Raw genomic sequence first — 20,885 nt, 5'->3', positions numbered from 1 at the left:
TTACCAGCGCGCAAAAAATCAGATCGCCTAACAGATTTCAGTGCAAACTTGTTGAAACGTAGATCAAATGAGTACAAATGCGATGAACTAAAAAAACAGGAAAATACGGTAATATGAACTAAAAAATAATATTTAGTCGAAGAACTTGATGTTGGAGTCTGATGAACTCGAAGTGGTGGATGAAATCAGATCTGCCCACCGAGGATCATTGTCATCCATGATGGTCGGGCTTTTCGTCTCCGCCAAGATGAACGCCTTGCGCGCCCGCTTGGCTTGCCTCGTCGTCTTGCACTCCGCCCGCTGCTGCTTGAAGAACTCGTTCTCATCGATGATTTCTTGAGGGAAGTTCTCGTGCCACATTGCCATGGCACGCTCGTTCGCCGTGGTGATGGTGTGTCGGCGTTGGCGATGCCTCTCCTCGTCGGTTACAAGGCGAGGTGAAAGCGCCACCATTTCCGCTTAGGCGACCGAGTTGGCATCATGGAAGTTGAGGCCGCGGCACGGACGGCCGAGACGCCACGTCGTCGAGTCGTAGGCGTGCGTGACCTCTTGCGCAGTCTCGAACATCCCGAGCGTCGGGCAGTAGTCGGCGGCGCGGATCTCCGCGTGGAAGTTTCCCGCTGACCGTACACGCAAGTCGGGTAGCCGGAGGAGCTGCGGCGCGGAGGAATGTCGGCGTAGAGGCGGTGGAGGGGGAGAGCGGCGCTTCGGCGGTGGAAACCGATGGAGTGGCGATTCCGTGATGTGACGGTTGGTCTACACACGCCCTTTTTTGGTACCGTGCCGGAGCCGACACGGTAAATTCCGTGTGTTCTATCGCTTTTTGCCGCAAGCCATAAACAATTTCGTGTGTGCTCTATTTGTATGTGTCTGCTGAAACGCATTGACCGTCCACACACATTAAAATAACGGGGTTTTTCCGCATAGGGGTCGTACAACTCTAGCGCATCACAGCACCTCTAACATATCACGGAAAGATCTAAAACAGCAGAATTATCAAATTTTGCACTTTTGGGTGGAAAAAAAAACGTCCAAACCAGATTTATTAATACCGGAAAAGATATCCAACTCCTAAAATCGGCCGTCAAGAACCCCACATGGACAATTTTCAGCACCCGATAGCATAAAACGGTTGGATGGAGCGCGTGCTTTGCTGATTTTTGCCGCACGCGGTAAACAATTTCGTGCGTGCTCTATTTCCACTTGTCTGCAGGCACGGAGCAGGCGAGCATGCAGGTGTCGGGTGGAAGAAGAAGAACAGCGAGGATAGGGAGAAAAAATATAAGATAAAAAGAAAAGGAGTGTGGGCTCATATGATTTTGATGGGTTGTTTCCGGCATCTTAATCCAGGAAGGCAAAATTTTGCTACCTAGTGTATCTCAAAACGATTTTACAGTACGGCATTATAGGGATCGCGTTATAGGGGATCGCATTATAGGTGACCGCTAGAGAATCTCGCCATCAACCCACAGTCGGAGAGTAACCGCGCCCATGGACACGATTCTAATATCCATAGAATTATAACAATTGTAATCTTTCTCACAAAAGGGGTGATAATTATACAGGCGTTGGTTTTTACATTAACAAATTCTCTTCTCGGTGGATCAGATATTCAGATAGACTGAATATTTCTTGCTTGTCCACCGAAGATTTCAACTCGGTTCATACTCCATTTCGAAAAAGAAAAAAACTCTTAAGAAATACTGTAGTCTGTGACAGACACTTCAAAAAAAAAATACTGCAGTTAAGACATCCATGTAGTAAGATGTGCCGTAAATAAGCAGAGTGGCAGGATTCAGACCGGAAATGCCAAACTGAACTCGGGCTCATTTGATCACTTTATCTGCGCCATTGAATTGCTCAAAGATTAGTACTCCCTGCTGTATTCTGTACGGTATGTCGGATTTTCTATCTATTTTATTTATAGTACTCGAGAAGCTTCTCTTCCCCACGGCACCTCATCCTGATTCCGCCGCCGTCAACCCCGTCCCGCCGACCCGGATGTCACCATTCGAGCGTCGCCCTTGTGCTCCCCCATCCTTAGCTCCTCTTCATCGTCCTCGTCACCGTCAGCAGGGAGGTAAACGAAATAGGCTGCGGCGTGGCGGGAGACTTTGCCGGAGAGGCTGTCGTCGGGGCCTCGGAGGGGCGTGAGCACGGGAGCACGGGGGAACAACAGGAGGCCGCGGCAGGTCGGCTTCCACCTCGGCCGGAGCCATGGAGCCGTACAATGTCATTTCTACCCAGGATATTGCTGACGGGCGGGAATGGCGGCCTCCGTGATGCCTGGCAGCGAGGGACTCTCGGATGGAAGGAGAGAGGGGGCGGAGGGAAAGACGGATCCGGTCATGGAGATGGGAGAGAAGAGCGGTGGAGGGAGATCAGGCTGGCGGCGGCTCAACCCTCATCGCCATGCTCGTGTCTTGGTCTGACCTTAGCGAGGAATCTGCACGATCCTAAAATTATGTATCTACGACGGCACATGACCATGTGACAATTATGGGCCAGCGGTACGTCCGGTACTCTGATCGTGTCAACAACCTGGGCCCACAGTACACTATACGATTCATGCCTTTCTGATAAGCCTTATTCGTTCGTTTGGACAGTGTCCAGACGCGGAAGTGGCCCAATCAGCGATCGGGTGTATATGAGCTCGAGAGCCATATCGCCTCGTCCGATTCAGACTAACTATATTTGTGGGGTTGAAATTATACAGCACAGGAGCAGGGTTTAGAGGACTCCAGGACTGTTGTCACCAGGAGGCGCGATAGTCTGCGCACTGAACATAAAACAGAGTGGTAGCATTATGCAACTTCTAGATAGACAGAATTGCACAGGAGAATGTTAACAGTGTTCGTTCAGGTTCAGAAGCATCCAACTAGATTAGAGATAACGAAAAATGACACGTTATCATTTCAAAAATCTGTGCACTAGACATTCCCGCAGTATTGTGAATTTTGACGCAGCCACAACATCATCTAAGCTAAAAAGTAAAAGTTCAGAACAAACTAGCTAAACTTGGCAGGAAAATTCACATGTGTTGGATAATCTGGTTGACGATTTGCTGAAATAGCATATGAATAATGGACACAAGCTCACATACAAGAAAATACAGTCATTGTCATGCATATGTTCGATATCAGTTAACTATCAAATTTTCGAGCACAATTATAAACTTCCCAGAATTTGTGTATTTTGTTGAGAGTGTGATGTGCTAATTGATTGGATATTAGGTGCAGACAAATTGACACTTGTATTACCGTGCACAGCTAAAGTTCTTAATAAATACTACTGAATGTTGTGATTAACACTTCATCAGAAAATAAACACTGCGGATGAAGACATGCATGGAAGTTATACTGTAACTATCTAGTTTTAACATTATTGCAAGTGCTGACTCGCGCTATGGAGAAAGCGGTGGAACACGGCCTGTTCAGCGATTTAGCCGGAGTTTCTGCGATGCAAAGGATTTCGATTTATGCAGACGATGTCGTCCTGTTTTTCCGCCCCACCAGTCATGAGCTGTTGGCAGTCAAGGAGTTGCTGTACATCTTTGGTGAGGCATCTGGGTTACAGGTCAATTACACCAAGACCACGGCTACGCTGATAAGAGGAGCTGAGGAGGAGAAAGGGAGAACCCAGGAGACATTGGGCTGCCAATGTGTCGACTTTCCGATTAAGTACTTGGGACTACAATTGGCGCTAAGACCGCTGACTCGTGCACAATGGCAGCCGATGATTGATGCAGTTGTCAGGATTGTTCCTGCTTGGCAGAGAGGCATGATCGATAGGGCAGGGAGGCTCACGCTCATTAAAACAGTCATGTTGGCAAGGCCTATACACCATGTGCTTGTTGTGAATCCGCCAGAGTGGTTGCTCGACGAAGTAATGAAGCATATCAGGAGCTTTTTCTGGGTTGGTCGCAAGCATAACACGGGCGGTCGTTGTCTGGTCGCGTGGGAAAGCGTTTGTAAGCCGACTCGTCTTGGCGGCCTTGGCGTCAAAAACCTGAAGCTTCAAGGGCTGGCACTAAGAGCGCGATGGGACTGGCTCCAGAGGACCGACCCAAGCAGGCCGTGGCAAGGGTTAAAACTCTCCATGGACAAGGGCGCGACAGATGTGTTCAGAAGCTTTGCAAAGATCTCTGTCGGGTCGGGAACAAACGTCCTGTTTTGGCAGGACAGATGGATCGGCGGACGTTGCGCGGAGGACATTGCGCCGCTCGTCACGAGCGCGGTGCTTCCTAGAAGAAGAAATTGCCGCAGGGTCTCGGACGCTCTCATCGATAATGCTTGGCTGACGGACTTTACCTCTGATCTATCGCTACAAGCCTGGGCGCAATGCATCATGCTTTGGGAGATGATTGAGCTGGTGCCACGGAGGCCACAGGAAAATGACGTTTTTGCTTGGATCGGGGCGAGTAGTGGAGTCTACTCGGCCAAGGACACTTACCGTTTGCTGTGTCAAGGAGGCTTGGAGTTCAGAATGCACCAACCTATCTGGAAATCGATTGCGCCGGCCAAGTGTAAGATCTTCTGTTGGTTAGCGTTGAGATATCGTCTGTGGACTTCGGACAGGCGTCAGAGACACGGTTTGCAGGAGCAGGTTTCTACGTGTTTCACTTGTCTGCAGGCTCAGGATACAGTGGATCATATCCTGATGCAGTGCCCGTTCGCCAGGCAAACCTGGTTTGAATGCTTGATAGCGGCTGGGCTTAACTTGGTTGAGCCGTCCTTCGACAGCACTTTGGAGACCTGGTGGGATGCGGCGAGGCAACTGGTGCACAAGAAGGATAGACGGGGGTTTGACGCCCTAGTTATGTTAACCGCCTGGATGCTTTGGAAGCAGCGTAATGCAAGAGTGTTCAACAACATCAGGCAGCAATGCAACGTACAGCAGCTCGTGATCAGGATTAAGGAGGAATTTGCTTTATGGAAGCTGGCGAGAAGAGGAGATGGAGGCTCGATGTCGCGAGAGTAGGCTACGGCGTGTGTGGGTGGAGTTACCGACTGAGATGTTCGCATCTCACAGCCGGTTCTTGTAAAAACACTTGCTTTCTTCTATAAAGATTTGGTACGCCATTGGCGTACCCTCGAAAAAAAAAACATTATTTATACAGCAAAAGAACAGGGTTCAGACTACGGAAACTTTGAGGATTTGTGAACTTGTGATCAGGAAGCAGAAGAAAAGCATCAAAGGATATGCACCCTGAACATAAAACGTGTATTGATTGATAATGACGTTTAACTAGTGCATCCACAGAACTGAACACACGCATATCAAGGAGTTCGTTCAGGTTCAGAGGCAGACAACAAGATTAGTGATTACAATGAACGACGCTTACAAGGCATCATTTAAGCTAAAGACCAAACCAAATTAGAACACACTAGCTAAGACGGGGAGCAGTTTGCAAGTTGAAGAAAATATATTCTGGTAGGAGAAGTTCACGAGAAACTGCGGATTTAACATGTAAAACATAGTGGTACAGTAATCAACTGATCAATACATAAACTGGAGACAACCACCATAACATGCTGTACGTTTATGTTCAGGACTACCAAGTCTACAACCAGATTAGTTATGTCTGACGCCACCAACCATCATTTAAGCTGAAATTGGTACTAACAGAACGATGGGTAAATTGACAGAGCAATTCACAAGCTAGATAATCTCATGCAACATTGGGTGAAATCTTATCCGATCAAGACCAGACAAGGGAAAAAAGGCATTGAGGGGCACAAGTTTCAGATCACATAAACATTCTCTTTTTCAGTTGCTGATGACAACAAGATGGTAGCATCAGAACACGCCACTACAAGGCCGCCATGGCAAGCAAGAAACATTGAACTTCCTACGACGCTAGCACATCTCCATTACTGAACACCGGCTAAGACAAGAACCTAACACAGACCGATACACCCGCAGGTAATACGAACGAGAACAACGCTAGCCTAGGCCCTCTCGCCCCGGATGCGGCGCGCGAGCTGGATGTCCTTGGGCATGATGGTGACGCGCTTGGCGTGGATGGCGCAGAGGTTGGTGTCCTCGAACAGCCCCACAAGGTAAGCCTCGGCGGCCTCCTGCAGCGCGGAGACGGCGGAGGACTGGAAGCGGAGGTCGGTCTTGAAGTCCTGGGCGATCTCGCGGACGAGGCGCTGGAAGGGGAGCTTGCGGATGAGCAGCTCGGTGCTCTTCTGGTACTTGCGGATCTCGCGCAGCGCGACGGTGCCCGGGCGGAAGCGGTGCGGCTTCTTGACGCCGCCGGTGGCCGGGGCCGACTTGCGCGCCGCCTTGGTCGCCAGCTGCTTGCGCGGGGCCTTGCCGCCCGTGGACTTCCTCGCCGTCTGCTTCGTGCGGGCCATGGCTTGGGTGAGGAGGAGGGGAGCGGGATTGGGAATTTGCGGGAACTGGATTTGGAGTGAGGAGGAAGAAGGGGAGTGGCGGTTTTAAATAGGCGGATTGCGGCGTGCGGGCGTGGCGGGAGATTTCCCGGAGTTGGTGGCGCCGTTGGCGCGTCCGTTGTGGAATTTCGGGAGGGAAGATGCGTGAGGAGCGTTGGATGGGTTGGATGTGGACGGCTGAGATCGGGTTTGGGTGGGGTGATCCGTGTGGAGAGGGTTAGTGTGCTCTGGTTGGGCGGAGATGAGTCGAGCCGATCCTGGAGGCGTGCTCTGTTCCTGACCCTACCACGTATGATCATCCGTCCAGATGAGACAGGCATATGTTACAAATTCAGTAGTTAGATGGGATGATTCCTCTCTTAGTTTTATTGTGCCTTTTGTACTGAATGATGTAACTGCACTCCGATTTGAAGCAGCAAGTACTAGAAGCACTTTTTTCCTCCAGATACCGAAAAGGACTGAAAGGTTTTTTAATGAAGAGACTTGCAGGTTCAATATATTGTGATTTTAAAAGACAAAAAAAATCTGCGCACCCGCAAGGTCCCTTTCCAGCGCCCCTTCCACCTTGCGCGATGGTTTGTTCCTCGCCGCCAAATACATTTTGAGTGATCATCTCCTCGATTTCATATTAAATCGACTAGTCATGTTTTTAGGCCTTATTTTTCACTTCCTTCCTCCCTAGAAAGTGCAACTCTCTTGTACTGTTCCTTGTTTATATATATCAATGAAAAATATACCGTAGGGGCTTCCCCTACGGTTTCACCGTCAAAAAAAAAAATCATCTCCTCGATTCAACTAAGAGTCGTCGTTATCTAAAAAGTGTGGGATACTCTCCGTTTCATAGAACTTGTCTGAGATTTGACTTCTATGAAATGGAGGGACTACTATAATTTGCAAAGCGCTTTTGACCGCTCAATCCTTCCTACTAACCCCTTCACTGAAATCACGATACATGATTTATTTATACAAAATTGATTGGTTAGATTTTGATTCGACAAAGGTAAGTTTCATATCGTACAATCAGGAGCAATTTTATTGTACCCTCAAGTGAGTATAGACCGTACATTCACCCCAATCCAGTGGATCAGATTAACTCGTACTACAGAATAAGAATAAGCATCACGGAGTACCATGGCAAAAATCGGGGAGTACCATGTTGCAGGGGCAGACTCATAAATCATAATATGTACAATTATTATTGCAAAAACAACTTGAGTTGGATTAAAACAGAACTCGATACTTCCTCCATGAACCCTAATGGCGTTGAGGCCTTGGGAGAATTGGAGCAACGACGGCGAGGTGACGGCCATAAAATCACTATTCGGGTAGTACCTACTCCGAATTACTTGGGCACAACTGGAACGTGGATGTGTAAGCAGTCGCCAACCTTGCTTCCCAAGAAGTGCTAAATTGAAAAAATGTAAATCTCAAAACCCCATACCTCCAGTATTCTTGGGTTTTGCAATTTCGTACCAGGTAAGCCAGTGCATTGCCTTCTTGTCCAAAGATCCATCCCACCAAAATTTAGCGATGATGGAAATTATTGTTTCGTTGGAGGACTGCTTGTATCATGACCTCCTTCCCAGCATATGACCCGAAATCATGATACATGCTTTATTTATACAAATTTGATTAGTTAGTTTTTTTATTCGAAAGACATTCCATATCAGACTAACTAAGAGATGTCGAATGTTTCGGTGAAATTGGCTAACAACGTCTTTCCAAAAGCAGTAGATTGTTTATTTTTTTTACACCTGAACCGTAGGGAAAAATCCCTACGGTGTAAACTTTTTATATATAAGGGATATGTACAGATATTACAAGTTGCCCGAAAAAAGGCTTATTACATCAGGGAGGGAAGAAGGATCTAATAAGAAGGAGAAAAATTAGAGAAAGGTAGAGGTGAGTCATTCAACTAGGGGTTGAACTTTGGTCGATTTAACACGGAAACGGTGCAACATAAGGTCATTTTGGAAGCCTATCTTCCACCTAGCAAGAGAGGCAGGTATATGCTTGAAGATCATATCATTCCGGGTCTTCCAAATATTCCAAGATGCGCATGCAAACACCTCGAAGAAGCAAGGACCAGTGAAACTTGTCTTAGTTGTAGCAAAAATCTCAGAAAACTATCCATTTGTCGTCCATTGGATGTCAAGGAAAGCCCAACATTGTGATGCAAAATCACATCTGAAGAAGAGGTGCTGGGAGTTTTCAAGAGTACCAGCTGTACACATACTGCATTCATAACCTGACTCCACATACCAATGTTTTCTTTGCATATATAATATCCAAGGTGTTAAGGCGATCCATGAAGAGCAGCCACGAGAAAACTTTCTATTTGGGTAGTGCTTTAGATTTCCAAATGGAATTTAAGACCTCATCTCTGGGGAGTCGAGCAAACAGGAAATTATAGAATTTAGAAGGAGTGTAGGCATTCCCCCACACAAATGATCTTATATCAGTCAGGTGATCGTGGATAGGTGTAGCTTCGATCAGCATGGATACCTCTTGCCACTCTTGAAAAGCTTCAACAGACAGAGGAAGGGCAAAGAATGATCCAAGTGTGTCCATATGAGCCATGTCCGCCACAGATAGATCCTCATCTAGAGCATAGGAAAATAGACGGGGAAATTTCTGGCACAGTACACTTCCTTGGTACCAGAAGTCCTTCCAGAACAAGACAGAAGTACCACTCTGGATAGTGCAAGTGGTAACGCTCCGATACTCACCCAGGAGGCTGAAGATGTCCTTCCACCAGAATGAGCCTCGCTTCATCATTGCATGTGGGACTCCATCACCATAAAGAGACCAGACCAGAGAGACCCAAGGGGTAGAGTCCCTAGAGTAAAATTTGTGTAGTTGTTTAAGGAGCAGGGCTTTGTTTTGCAGCTAAGGTTACGTACTCCCAAACCTTCATGTTTTTTAGGTCTGCAAACTAAAGACCAAGCGGCTAAAGCATTGACAGAGGCAGATTCTTCCCCCTTTGCCCAAAGGCAGTGCCTCTGTGCACGGTTACAGATTTGTATGATTCCTGTCTGTAATTTTAGGGAGCTCGTATAGAATGTAGGCAGAGTAGAGAGAATTGATGTCACAAACTCTAGTCTACCCCCATAATTTAGGAATCTCGCGCTAGCATTGAGACGATGCTCCACGAGCCATACTAGAGGCGAAAGATCCTGAATTGTTCGATGACAACTCTGTAGGACATACAGAGCAATCAGGACAAAGCCCCCTCTTTCGTCCCTAGTCTCACCGCGCGTCCTATTGTGAGATTCCTTCGCGGGGACCTTTCTCACGCGCGCCCATGTCCTACCTTGTGTCACCACCTCCACCCGTACCCTCGCGTCATCGACATCAAGAGGAAGACGAAGAGGCTATACACATCAAAAGGAATAACATGAGCCAATCTTGGAAACATACTAGAAGACCATTTATGTATCACCATTTGAGAATGAAAAAGTTGTGGAAGTACAACCAACATCGCAAATATGTTGCACACGATTTATAGTGGGTGAAACGTGTGGGATGACAGTCCAATACGCTAACGGCTTCTCTTTCACCAGTCATGTGCCACACATTTGTCACGACCTCAACACATGTGTCCCGGTCCCAAGATGCTTTTCGTGTGCGATGTCCCAATGAAGAAGGTGCATGGGCCATGCTGGAAGTTGACAAATTCATATTCCAAACATGCCAACATCCCATGCCCAAACTTATGACTGTAACTTTGCAATATAACTGTTGCAACCAAGCAACAAGACTAAAATGCAATAAAATAACGGATGTCTCATAATTCCATAAACATTACATTACCTGCTTCGATAGGATAAATAGTTCACATCTGGTAGACACCTAACCATTACATTACCAGGTTCCATTGGCATGCCGTTTACTATCGACACACCAACAATTAGGCCACACGACCTACGTGCTTACATGCCACCAAAATAACAGGCTCAGCATGCTGCCACTCGCATGGTGGATATCAGCTAATGATGTGCATATCAAAGCCCAAAACGTTAACCTATACACGGTTATTCTGCACGATCCTGTCAGTACCTACTAACTCTCCTGCCACCCACCGTAATCCCCACAAAGGCACAACCTACCTGTGGCCTACCAATCGTTGGCAAGCAAGTACCTTGGGAGGTCCCGTATGTTAACCCTCGACGAACTAACCTCGCACATTATCTTCCACCTTAGGTGTGTCACTTCCCTCTGCATATTGGTTCCCATCACAAACTCATAACCGCTTTTTAGCTCCGACCCATCAATTTGAAGAACCCGGCAACGATTACGGTCAACAGTCAAAACACTGCCATCCTGAAGTTCCCTTGTTTTGGGATGACAGGCTATAGCACCCTGTCCAACTGCTAAAGGCTGAGCAAGGTCAGTCGGTAGGCCTTCTCGAACAACAGACTGAAGATCAGGATACTGTTGTCCAACTGACTCGTGATACTGAGAAAGCTTTTCTCTCTCCTCCTGTAAAAACTGCTTCGAGAATCGACGCGGCTTTCCAAAAGAACTGCAAAAAATAGACTCAGAAAACGAACAAAACCTAAAGCAAACAAATCAACTGAATGATGACAGACCTCGTAATAACACCCCACTCAACACGAGTCAGCTTTGGCCCATGTCCCAGCTCAACTTGATTCAGGCACTTGACAAATTCATTCTTCGCTGACTCATGACCCAAATTCAAGTACTCGGCAAAAAAATCGTTCTTGGGAAACCATGGGTAATCAATTGCAGTGCAGCACCATTCAGACATGCACCATCTCCGGAGCTTGTCCTGCAAGAGGTCAGGGCAAATATAAGTTGCAACTTCTAAACCTTGCAAATGATGAGATGAATTGATCAGCAAATTTTCTTGACAAAACATCCAACCTTAAGATCAACAACGCTATTCACTGGGTTGGTAATATTGTTGCGGTAATCAACAACAACCTCAGAGGGCTTATACTCTGGAGCAAGTGCTTTCAAAATGCCTAATTTGTGACTTCTTATAGCCTTCGACATTGAGTCAGATTTCTGAGTTAATTCATTTTGTGTTACGTTCATATTATCCATGGCTTCTACTTCCGAAATAGCGCTCCCATCATTATGTGGATCTTGCTGCTCTACTTCAGAAATAGTACTCCCATCATGGTGTGGATCTTTCATAAGTCTAGCACTTTTCCTAGTAACCATCTCATTATTTGCAATTCTTGACAGCCTTTTAATCTTCTTCCTTTTTATGGAGTTAGCATTTTCCTCAAATAATTGTACTGTTGCAGGAGCACTAGGCTTGTCTTTGCTTCCCTTAATGTGTGCTGATGATTCTGAAAAATTAGTATGGGCAGTATCAATAGCACAAATCAAACACAAACCGTTGATAAACTTAGCATATCAATCAAAAGTTAATTCTGCTAAATCACATTTTGTACATAACTTTTGTGGGATTTTCACATGATGGTCTGACGCATGAACTTATGAAAAGTCTACCTGTGGACCTGGTTAAACAATTTGTGGACCTCTTAGCAGTATGCACAGTATCTAGAAGTCTTGTTGTTGCAAATAGAAGCCGAAAAATGGAATTAAGTGTGTTGCAGGTAAAATAGATGTAGTCATGCAGAGAAAATCTTTGTTTAGAGTATACATCCAAGGCAGAGCACAACTACAGTGTTGCCCGGAAACTAGTCGACGACGTATGCAGGTGCTTCACTGCGTCCATTTCTTTTAGAAAACATAAGGCCGCACCAGTGGCGGCGCGGCGCAGGCATATTTGGAGCTGTGGGGGTCCATAAATGGTCCTTGTATGAAGGAGCGTGGTAGGCGCAGTTTTGAAGGAAAAGGCATGAATATTGCTGCTCTTGTCCAGCACATAAGAGAGGAGGTGAATCAGGTCCAAACTGGCCACTTGTTGTAGGAGTTTGGGCTGAGTAGGGTCAGCTGTGAGCAACCTTTTCTTGTCTGTTTGTCTTTCTCAGAGGTTGTCCAGGTTGTTGGCTCTCTGATAAAATCTGCCTTTTGGCTTGTAAAGTCCCCCCCCCCCCCCCCCCGCCCCCATAAATGAAAAAGCTGAGCTCCTGCGGTGCGGATAAAAAAAGAAATTGGAATTTATGCAGAACTCCTTTAAGATTAGACTCCACAGAAGATTATAACTATATAATGGACCCCACAGATAATCAGCTCTGACTCTACCGCTGTACAGCAGTGTCTATCATGTAGTCTAATCCCTATGACTCTGTCTAAGAACTCTGTATCTCCACACAAAAACATTGTCAAGAAGAGTGAGATAAGCAAATACATACAATTGCAAGAGCTCAAGTACTAAACTGCTAAACTCTCCATTGCATGGTTCCACCGCCACACCACATAATCATCAGATAAATAAATACTATTAAATGTTAATGGATAAGATAAGGTGAACGGGCATTAAATAATGAAAATATAGCTTGCAACTTCTGAAATTAGATCCATAGTATGAGATAAGACTAACCGGTTTCAGCATTGGAAAAAGGTCGTAGAATATTTACAGGTCCATCAGCTAATGTATGTAATGCATCGAGAGCTGAAGTTTCATCTGCAAAACAAAGTCCAATCATGCGATCAGGACCAAAGGTTTGTGCCATAGATATGTAAGCAAGAATTCTAACAAGTTATCCTTACACCTTATAATTTTTCCTATATATTTGATCAGACTTTAGAAAGTTTGACCCTGACCAAAGCTACTATACAGATTAATTTGAAACAGAGGGAGGATCAAGCATTAAAAAACAAAATAAATAATATATGGCCGCAAAGCAAAGCCGAACAGAGGGAAGTTTGTATGGCAACATCGATTTCTATCTATTAACTGTTACATAGTTATGTTTGAGTTTCCCATGGTAGGGAGATTAATAGTTTATGGTGGTTGACCATGACAGCATAGGACGTACCTACGTTTCACCACACAATCAAGAAAATATTGTACTGTACATACATATAAGAAGAAACTCCACCCATTGTCCATCTTGATGGAATGCTATTGTCATTCGATAATATGAATATGTCTATATTGTATACGATAGTTGAGAAGATACTGCACTGTACAACTTTATAACTGGAGACAGGAACATACGATCACTCGATCTTCCAGGTGTTTGAGAAACCTGAGGTGAGCCTCCTCTTTGACAGACCTCTGCCAGAGCTAGAGCAGCTATATGGGCACCTTTATCCTTGCCATTAATAAGTTTTGATTGTCTATTTTCTGACCTATCTTGTCATCTTGGTGGTACATGCTTGCAACAGGCACTCGTGGAGTCCTTTTTCCAACACCACGTGGTATGTTTCAATACCTCAATTTAAATTTTCTTTGTTCAAGGAAATTAAAAATTGTAACATTGTTTTTATGATTAAACAGTGCCAGATTTCGTCACTAAGTAGTTGAAACAAAAAGCTTTGCCCATACTTAAAATTTTCCTTTCTTCTAACACATTTAGATTTGGTGTTGAAATTACCTCTAGGAATTTTCTCCTTCAACAAAGAAAGGCATCCATAGCTCGATGAATCAGGCTGAGATTGCAATAGATCAGGGCAACATGTATCAGATGTCTCCGACATAGAGTGAAGTTTGGCAAGATCAGGCTTCTGTGGATTCCTAGAAGTTTCGGGTGAACCATTACTCTCACAATCACTGTAACTTCCATCCTATAGTTCAGATCAGATATCCTTGGTTACAAACATTCTAGATAAATGCAGTAAAATGATATATCCTTGGTTACAAACATTCTAGATAAATCTGCAAAATAATATAACCAAGATTTTGTTGCTTAATTTTTATGGTCAAAGTTCGCCTTGAAATACGCGTGCGCCTTATTCCTTGGGACGGAGGTAGTATCAAGAATAACCTCACATTCAGTACAGTACTTTTATGGAATTCCCAACCCATGCTTGAATTTTTTCCCACACAAATATAAGATGTCTAGAGATATTGAATAATCCTTGACAGTAGACACTAGTGCTCCACATACAGTATCAAGAAAATATCAGTTCAGGATATTACACAATAAGAAAAATAAGAAAATAAAGTGCACGTGAGAACAAAAATAGTGGTTTGCTGATTGACAAAATTATATTATACATATATGCTTAGTTATCCTAATTGTTTCATTAGAAAGTGCTTTAGCATCTATGCTATTGGCATATTAATAGAAACACACAATTGTTCATATCATACAAAGTAGTGCCCATATGGCAGACAATAGTAGCACAGAATTTTACAATAAAACTCAGCTGACACTAAAACTTCGGTAAAATCAGAGGCTGGCATTTTTTGCCTAAGTCATACCACTGGCCTGTAATTTGGAGCTGCCATTGCAAGCCTTTACAAATGTGTGGACTTAGACAGAAAACTGAAGACACTGCAAAGTGCAGATACTTACTCGCACTCTACTTGTATGTACAACTGTTGCATCCTTATCACTCCAATCTTCATTAATCTCGGCATTGTGCTTGATTAGGTTTCTCAGTTTTCTTGTGGAAACCATTGATAGACACAGAACTACCTGAAAGACAATTCACTGGAGGTTAGATGATTTATTACTTCAATAGCTCTTAGATGAAATTGCAAAGGGTAATCTGGAAAAAACAAGATAAGCATGAATGCTAACAATATATCTGCGATAATACATGCATTACATGCACAACCTTCATGAACTAATGTTTTATATGTAAGGAAAATTAGGGTCTGTACTCTGTACTATTACAAGAACCACTATCTTGCAAGCTCGATGATAAAGAAGGCATGCATTTAAGCGTGCCTAGGTGCTAGGAGACGGCAGAACGCCTAGCCTAAAGCGCTGCAAACGTTACATGCTGGCGCACATGTAGTAAATTAACCCTTAGATGCAAGGAAGAACTTCCCGATTTAATGTTACAGCTCCGAGCCTCGGCCCACACGCACGGGAACCAGACAATAGATCAGCAATCAATAGAATGCAGAAGAGAGACATACAGTGCGCGGGAGTAGGAGGCAATACCTCGACGCGTGAGGACGTCTGCGCCTGGAGGCTTCCTCGGGCGGTGGTGAGGATGGGGCTAGGGTTGGATGGCTCGAGGAGAGCTGGGGAGGGAGCTCGATCGGGGTAGCGCGGAGGTGCAGACCCCTCGATGAATTGGTTGGGATAGGTGCAGTGTAGCTCAGTGCAGCTGAGAGGGGGAGAGGGGATTCTAGAAGGGGAGAAATGGAGGGTGTGAGGAGGAAGAAGGAGCCAGGCGCCCTGGGCTCGGGAAGAAAATGTTGCACGATGACACTTTTTGATGGGCCGCCGTCAGCGCTAGCCTAATATGGCCCGTTGGAATATCAAGCAGCCTGCCAGAATTTTCTAAAAAAAGACGCTGCCGCCAGAACACGTGGATTTAGACAAAAATAACTTTTTTTTACTTAGCATAAAATAATCTTATCTCGAAAATAATTTTAAGTACAGTACTTTTTTTTATATGACGTTGTGCCCTGCGATGTCATGCTTCAGAGTGATGCTTTATTACATTGTTGCCAAATCGAATTTCATTGCGGGAAATTAGGATTTCATGAGGAATGAAAAGGCAAATCCAACAAGAAAAGGCGGATGGAGCAAAGGGTAAGAACCTATATAGATTAGTAAAGAGGAGCTTTTAGAGGAATCATGACCATAACTCCTTTGATTAGGGATTTCTTTGCTTACAACGTTGTGCTATTGAGTATGATTCCGTTGGGACAGAAGTCATGCAAAAGCACTACTTATAGATTATTTCTAAGATAGGGCTTATTTTATCTAAATTTTTGAGAAATGGTTATTTTTGTTCAATTGCCCAGAACATAATGAGTAAAAGGTGCATGTTGGTCTGCTTACTACAAAGAGGACTTTTGTTTAGTAAATCACAATCAATTTTTCTAGACTAACAGATGATAAGAATCAACACTTCGTTCTCATCCCACCTCGCCACTTGGCCTAATAGGTTCTCTCCCCCACCATAATTTGGTGTGGCATCGATGAAGGAGACCCGCAAGATGAGCTCTACCGCCACAAATCCACAACGTTGTTCTGGTCGTCAAACACCAGCATGACCCTCGAAAGCCTCACACTACGAATGCTCAGCGAACTCGTAAAGTGTGTTCAAGTTTCCCTTGGGGTCGCCGCTCCCAATGGTCTAAACTTGTTTATTGAGACCAGCTCAAGAAATTTAATATAAAATAGTAGACTTTACCTTTTTAAACCGCATAACCAAAGTATACTTCCACCTAATTACATAAATGTCAACATATGCTACTTCATACAATATCTATAAAACATGTCAAATATCAGTGTTAAAACAATAAATGATATATCATACTGGAAGAATATTTTTCTGAAGTGTAACCCAAGGCTGCGCATATGCCACCATAAGTTCTAGGTCTACCATTCCACTAGTTCACAAGAACACCCATATGCTGTAATCTTATACGGGACAAATTCATTTCAATTGACGATATTGAAGTAACACCTCAAGAATGCTGCTTGCAGATGTCAGCCTTTAAACATAAAATAGCTTAATGTAGTCAACACAAATGACTATTACAATCTTGATAGTTGGAGCTCCTAAGCATTTCATACTGCTATATTACTAGATGCAACAAATAGTTCTTGTTTTCAGAGTCTGTACTTGATATAGTTTTTGCATATATCAAGAATAACCTCACATTCAGTACAGTACTTTTATGGAATCCCCAAACCCATGCTTGACTTTTTTTCCCACATCAATATAAGATGTCTGGAGATATTGACTAATCCTTGACAGTACACAACAGTGCACCACATACAGTATCAAGAGAATATCAGTTCAGGATATTACACAATAAGAAAATAAAGTGCACACAAGAACAAAAATACTGGTTTGTTGATTGACAAATTATACATATATGCTTAGTTATCCTAATTGTTTCATTAGAAAGTGCTTTAGCATCTATGCTACTGGCATATTAATAAAAACACACAATTGTTCATATCATACAAAGTAGTGCCCATATGGCAGACAATAGTAGCACACAATTTTTTACAATAAAACTCAGCTGACACCAAAACTACGCTAAAATTAGAGGCTGGTATTTTGTGCCCAGGTCCCACCGCCCTGTAATTTGGAGCTGCCATTGCAAGCATATATAAATATGTGGACTTAGACAGATCAAAAATTGAGTTAAGAAACTGAAGACACTGCAGAGTGCAGATACTTACTCGCACTCTACTTCCATGTACAACTGTTGCATCGTTATCATTCCAATCTTCATTAATCTCGGCACTGTGCTTGATTAGGTTTCTCAGTTTTCTTGTGGAAACCATTGATAGTCACAGAACTAGCTGAAATACAATTCAACTGGAGATTAGATGGTCTACTTCGGTAGCTCTTAGATGAAAATTGCAAAGGGGAATCGGGAAAAAAAAAAAGATAAGCAGGAACGCTAACAATATATCTGCGATAAAACATGCATTTACATACACAACCTTCATGAACTAATGTTTTATATATAAGGAAAGTTCAAAGCTGCTAGGGTCTGTACCATTACAAGGAAGAACTTCCTGATTTAATGTTACAGCTCGATATCTTATCGTACGTTCATCTTCTACTCTTTTTATTAACTTCTACTACTACCTCCATACTGGTTTACAGGGCAATTACACATTTCGAGAAAAAAGTTTGACTATAAATTTGGTCAACAAAATATGAGATATATGCCACAAAAATTATAACATTGGATTCACATTCGAAAGAAGTTTTCAATAGTATACTTTTTGTGATATATATCTTATATTTTGTTGACCAAATTTGTAGTCAAAGTTTTTTCTCGAAATACCTAATAGCCCTGGAGGGAGTACCTCCGATCCGTTTTAATCGACGCGGATATGTGTCTCGGTGTTTGCATGTCGTGTCGATTACAACCGATTGGGGTGAGTAATTAGCAGCATCACCCTAATCTCGTTCTAAGGAGCTTCAGCTAGTGTCCAGCTCCGAGCCTCGTTCTAAGGGGCTTAGACAATAGATCAGCAATCAATAAAATGCAGAAGAGAGGCATCCAGTGCGCGGGAGTAGGAGGCAATACCACGATGCGTGAGGACGTCTGCGCCTCCACGAGCGGCAGCAGCAGGGGTTTGGAGGCTTCCTCGGGCGGTGGTGAGGATGGGGCTAGGGTTGGATGGCTCGAGCGGAAATGGGGAGCGAGCTCGATCGGGATAGCACGGAGGTGCAGACCCCTCGATGAATTTGTGGGGATAGGTGCAGTGCAGCTGAGAGGGAGAGAGGGGATTCTAGAAGGGGCCGGAGAAATGGAGGGTGCGAGGAGGGAGGGGAGAGAGCAGGTGGAGTGGAGGAAGAAGAAGCTCGGCAAGAAAATGTTGCACGATGACACTTTTTGATGGGCCGCCGTCAGCGCTAGCCTAGTATGGCCCGTTTGGAATATCAAGCAGCCTGCCAGAATTTTCTAAAAAAAAAAGACGCTGCCGCCAGAACACGTGGATTTAGACAAAAAAAATAACTTTTTTTTTACTTAGCATAAAATAATCTTATCTCGAAAATAATTATAAGTACTTGTGTTATATGACGTTGTGCCCTGCGATGTCATGCTTCAGAGTCATGCTTTATAGCATTGCTGCCAAATCAAATTTCATTGCGGGAAATTAGGATTTCAGGAGGAAGGAAAAGGCAAATCCAACAAGAAAAACCGGACCGAGCAAAGGTTCACATATTAATAACCTATATAAATTAGGAAAGAGCAGCTTTGGAGGAATCATGACCATGACTCCTTTGATTAGGGATTTCTTTGCTTAGAACGCCGTGCTATTGAGTATGATTCCGTTGGGATGGAAGTCATGCAAAAGCACTACTTATAGATTATTTCTAAGATATGGCTTATTTTGTCTAAATATTTGAGAAATGGTTATTTTTGTTCAATTGCCCAGAACATAATGAGTAAAAGGTGCATGTTGGTCTGCTTACTACAAAGAGGACTTTTGTTTAGTAAATCACGATCAATTTTTCTAGACTACATATGATAAGAATCAACACTTTGTTCTCATCCCACCTAGCCACTTGGCCTAATAGGTTCTCTCCCCCACCATAATTGGGTGTGGCATCGATGAAGGAGACCCGCAAGATGAGCTCTGCCGCCACAAATCCACAACGTGTTCTGGTCGTCGAACACCAGCCTGACCCTCGAAAGCCTCACACTACGAATGCTCGGCGAACTCGTAAAGTGTGTTGAAGCTTCCCTTGGGGTCGCTGCTCCCAATGGTCTAAACTTGTTCATTGAGACCAACTCAAGAAATTTAATATAAAATAGTAAGCTTTAACTTTTAAAACCGCATAACCAAAGTATACTTCCACCTAATTACATAATGTCAACATGTGGTATTCATACAATATCTAGAAAACATGTCAAAGATGAGTGTTAAAACAATAAATGTAGAAATAAAGCAATAAACTGACATCCACCTCATGTTCTACTTGGATACAAGTTAACTTTTGTGCTTCTTAGTCTTCCGGATTTTGTGATATTGATGTGTTGTGTCGACCATTAGTGCACAAAGAACAACTATGAAACACAAATGGGAGTCACTCGAAGACATTCTCGTATCAACCCCGGGTTGATAGGACAAACAACGGGGAGCGGGGGCGCTAAATCGAGGCTCTTGTTGTTGGAGTGGACCGGCGTTCGTCCGACAGGGCTAGGCAACATGCTGGGACGAAGTTGGCATACATGATACTCAGCTCCTAGTGTTTTATGCGTGTCATGGACTCGTAGGGATGAGTAGATACAATCTCGCGGTCTCATGTTATTTCCTCATCAGTCAGCTGCATCCAAGCCGAGATAGCATGACAAGAGACCAGACATTGTACGCGATGGGAACTGGCAACCTTATTTTCTTCTACCTAAAGCCCATACCTATATCATACCCCTGAGTGTGGACTCACAAAATTGGGGGTCCTATGAGAGTGATGAGATCACACAACCCTGTAAAAGGGGATGTCCTTTGACGTTGCGGGTGTCGCGACTGTTAAATAAAGTTTGCATTGTTCATATCAGAGAGAAAGAGACCAATCCTCTCTCTTTGGCATCAACACTGAAATAAGTAGAATTATTACCACACAAAATATTGTATATGTTGATGCAAATATAGGAGACATCACAGTTACTGAAATATAAATCGGTATCATATAGGCAAGTTGGTCAAAAATCTTGCGAAGAAAGCAAGAAATACATAAAATTGCAAACATTACTTGTTGTCACTTTCATACCAGGTTAGACCAATATGATATTTGTCGTCCTAGCTATGGTAGGTCCATATATATATTCTTGGAGTCATTAGTAATTGGTCACTATGTCATTACATCGACAAACTAATTGCCGACGAGCATCTCCATGATTTCATAAGCTCTCACTTATCAGGATGCACAACCTTCCGACCGCCACAGCTAGTCTCAGGCACCGTCACCACGACATAAATTTGCACT

The 20,885-nt window shown here is 43.9% G+C and overlaps 3 protein-coding genes across 4 annotated transcripts; all 3 read right to left on the bottom strand.

Annotated features, from left to right (window-relative positions):
* Positions 1–5,951: 5,951 nt before the first annotated feature.
* Positions 5,952–14,780, bottom strand: LOC124707275 (histone H3.2). 2 transcript variants are annotated; one of them, XM_047238940.1, is made up of 2 exons: positions 14,771–14,780; positions 5,952–6,364 (listed from the first exon to the last, which is right to left on the bottom strand). In XM_047238940.1, the coding sequence occupies exon 2, from the start codon at positions 6,360–6,362 to the stop codon at positions 5,952–5,954; it is 411 nt and encodes a 136-aa protein (XP_047094896.1). In that variant the 5' UTR covers positions 6,363–6,364; positions 14,771–14,780. The 2 variants fall into 2 exon arrangements, with proteins under 2 accessions (XP_047094896.1, XP_047094895.1); XM_047238939.1 differs by lacking the exon at positions 14,771–14,780 and having other exon boundaries at positions 5,952–6,374.
* LOC124648432 (protein ALWAYS EARLY 2-like) lies at positions 10,518–11,420 on the bottom strand. Its single transcript, XM_047188202.1, has 3 exons — positions 11,289–11,420; positions 10,994–11,193; positions 10,518–10,926 (listed from the first exon to the last, which is right to left on the bottom strand). Exons 1-3 carry the CDS (start codon positions 11,418–11,420, stop codon positions 10,518–10,520), a joined length of 741 nt encoding a protein of 246 aa, XP_047044158.1.
* Positions 12,689–15,560, bottom strand: LOC124707274. Its single transcript, XM_047238938.1, has 4 exons — positions 15,404–15,560; positions 14,807–14,929; positions 13,883–14,072; positions 12,689–12,966 (listed from the first exon to the last, which is right to left on the bottom strand). Exons 2-4 carry the CDS (start codon positions 14,909–14,911, stop codon positions 12,878–12,880), a joined length of 384 nt encoding a protein of 127 aa, XP_047094894.1. The 5' UTR covers positions 14,912–14,929; positions 15,404–15,560; the 3' UTR covers positions 12,689–12,877.
* Positions 15,561–20,885: the final 5,325 nt, after the last annotated feature.

The sequence above is a fragment of the Lolium rigidum genome, chromosome 4 (genome assembly GCF_022539505.1).
Source record: "Lolium rigidum isolate FL_2022 chromosome 4, APGP_CSIRO_Lrig_0.1, whole genome shotgun sequence".
In the NCBI taxonomy this organism is placed as follows: domain Eukaryota; kingdom Viridiplantae; phylum Streptophyta; class Magnoliopsida; order Poales; family Poaceae; genus Lolium; species Lolium rigidum.
Note: the sequence above shows the minus strand (reverse complement) of the source record. Positions and strands in the feature narration are given on the sequence as shown.

Coding starts and splice junctions, on each gene's coding strand:
- LOC124707274 (XM_047238938.1), bottom strand. CDS start 14,911: ATGGTTTCCACAAGAAAACTGAGAAACCTAATCAAGCACAATGCCGAG. Junction 14,073..14,806: donor TACATACAAGTAGAGTGCGA/GTAAGTATCTGC, acceptor TCTGAACTATAG/GATGGAAGTTACAGTGATTG. Junction 12,967..13,882: donor GAAGGAGAAAATTCCTAGAG/GTAATTTCAACA, acceptor TTTGTTTTGCAG/ATGAAACTTCAGCTCTCGAT.
- LOC124707275 (XM_047238940.1), bottom strand. CDS start 6,362: ATGGCCCGCACGAAGCAGACGGCGAGGAAGTCCACGGGCGGCAAGGCC.
- LOC124648432 (XM_047188202.1), bottom strand. CDS start 11,420: ATGTCGAAGGCTATAAGAAGTCACAAATTAGGCATTTTGAAAGCACTT. Junction 11,194..11,288: donor ATAGCGTTGTTGATCTTAAG/GTTGGATGTTTT, acceptor GACCTCTTGCAG/GACAAGCTCCGGAGATGGTG. Junction 10,927..10,993: donor GAGTGGGGTGTTATTACGAG/GTCTGTCATCAT, acceptor TATTTTTTGCAG/TTCTTTTGGAAAGCCGCGTC.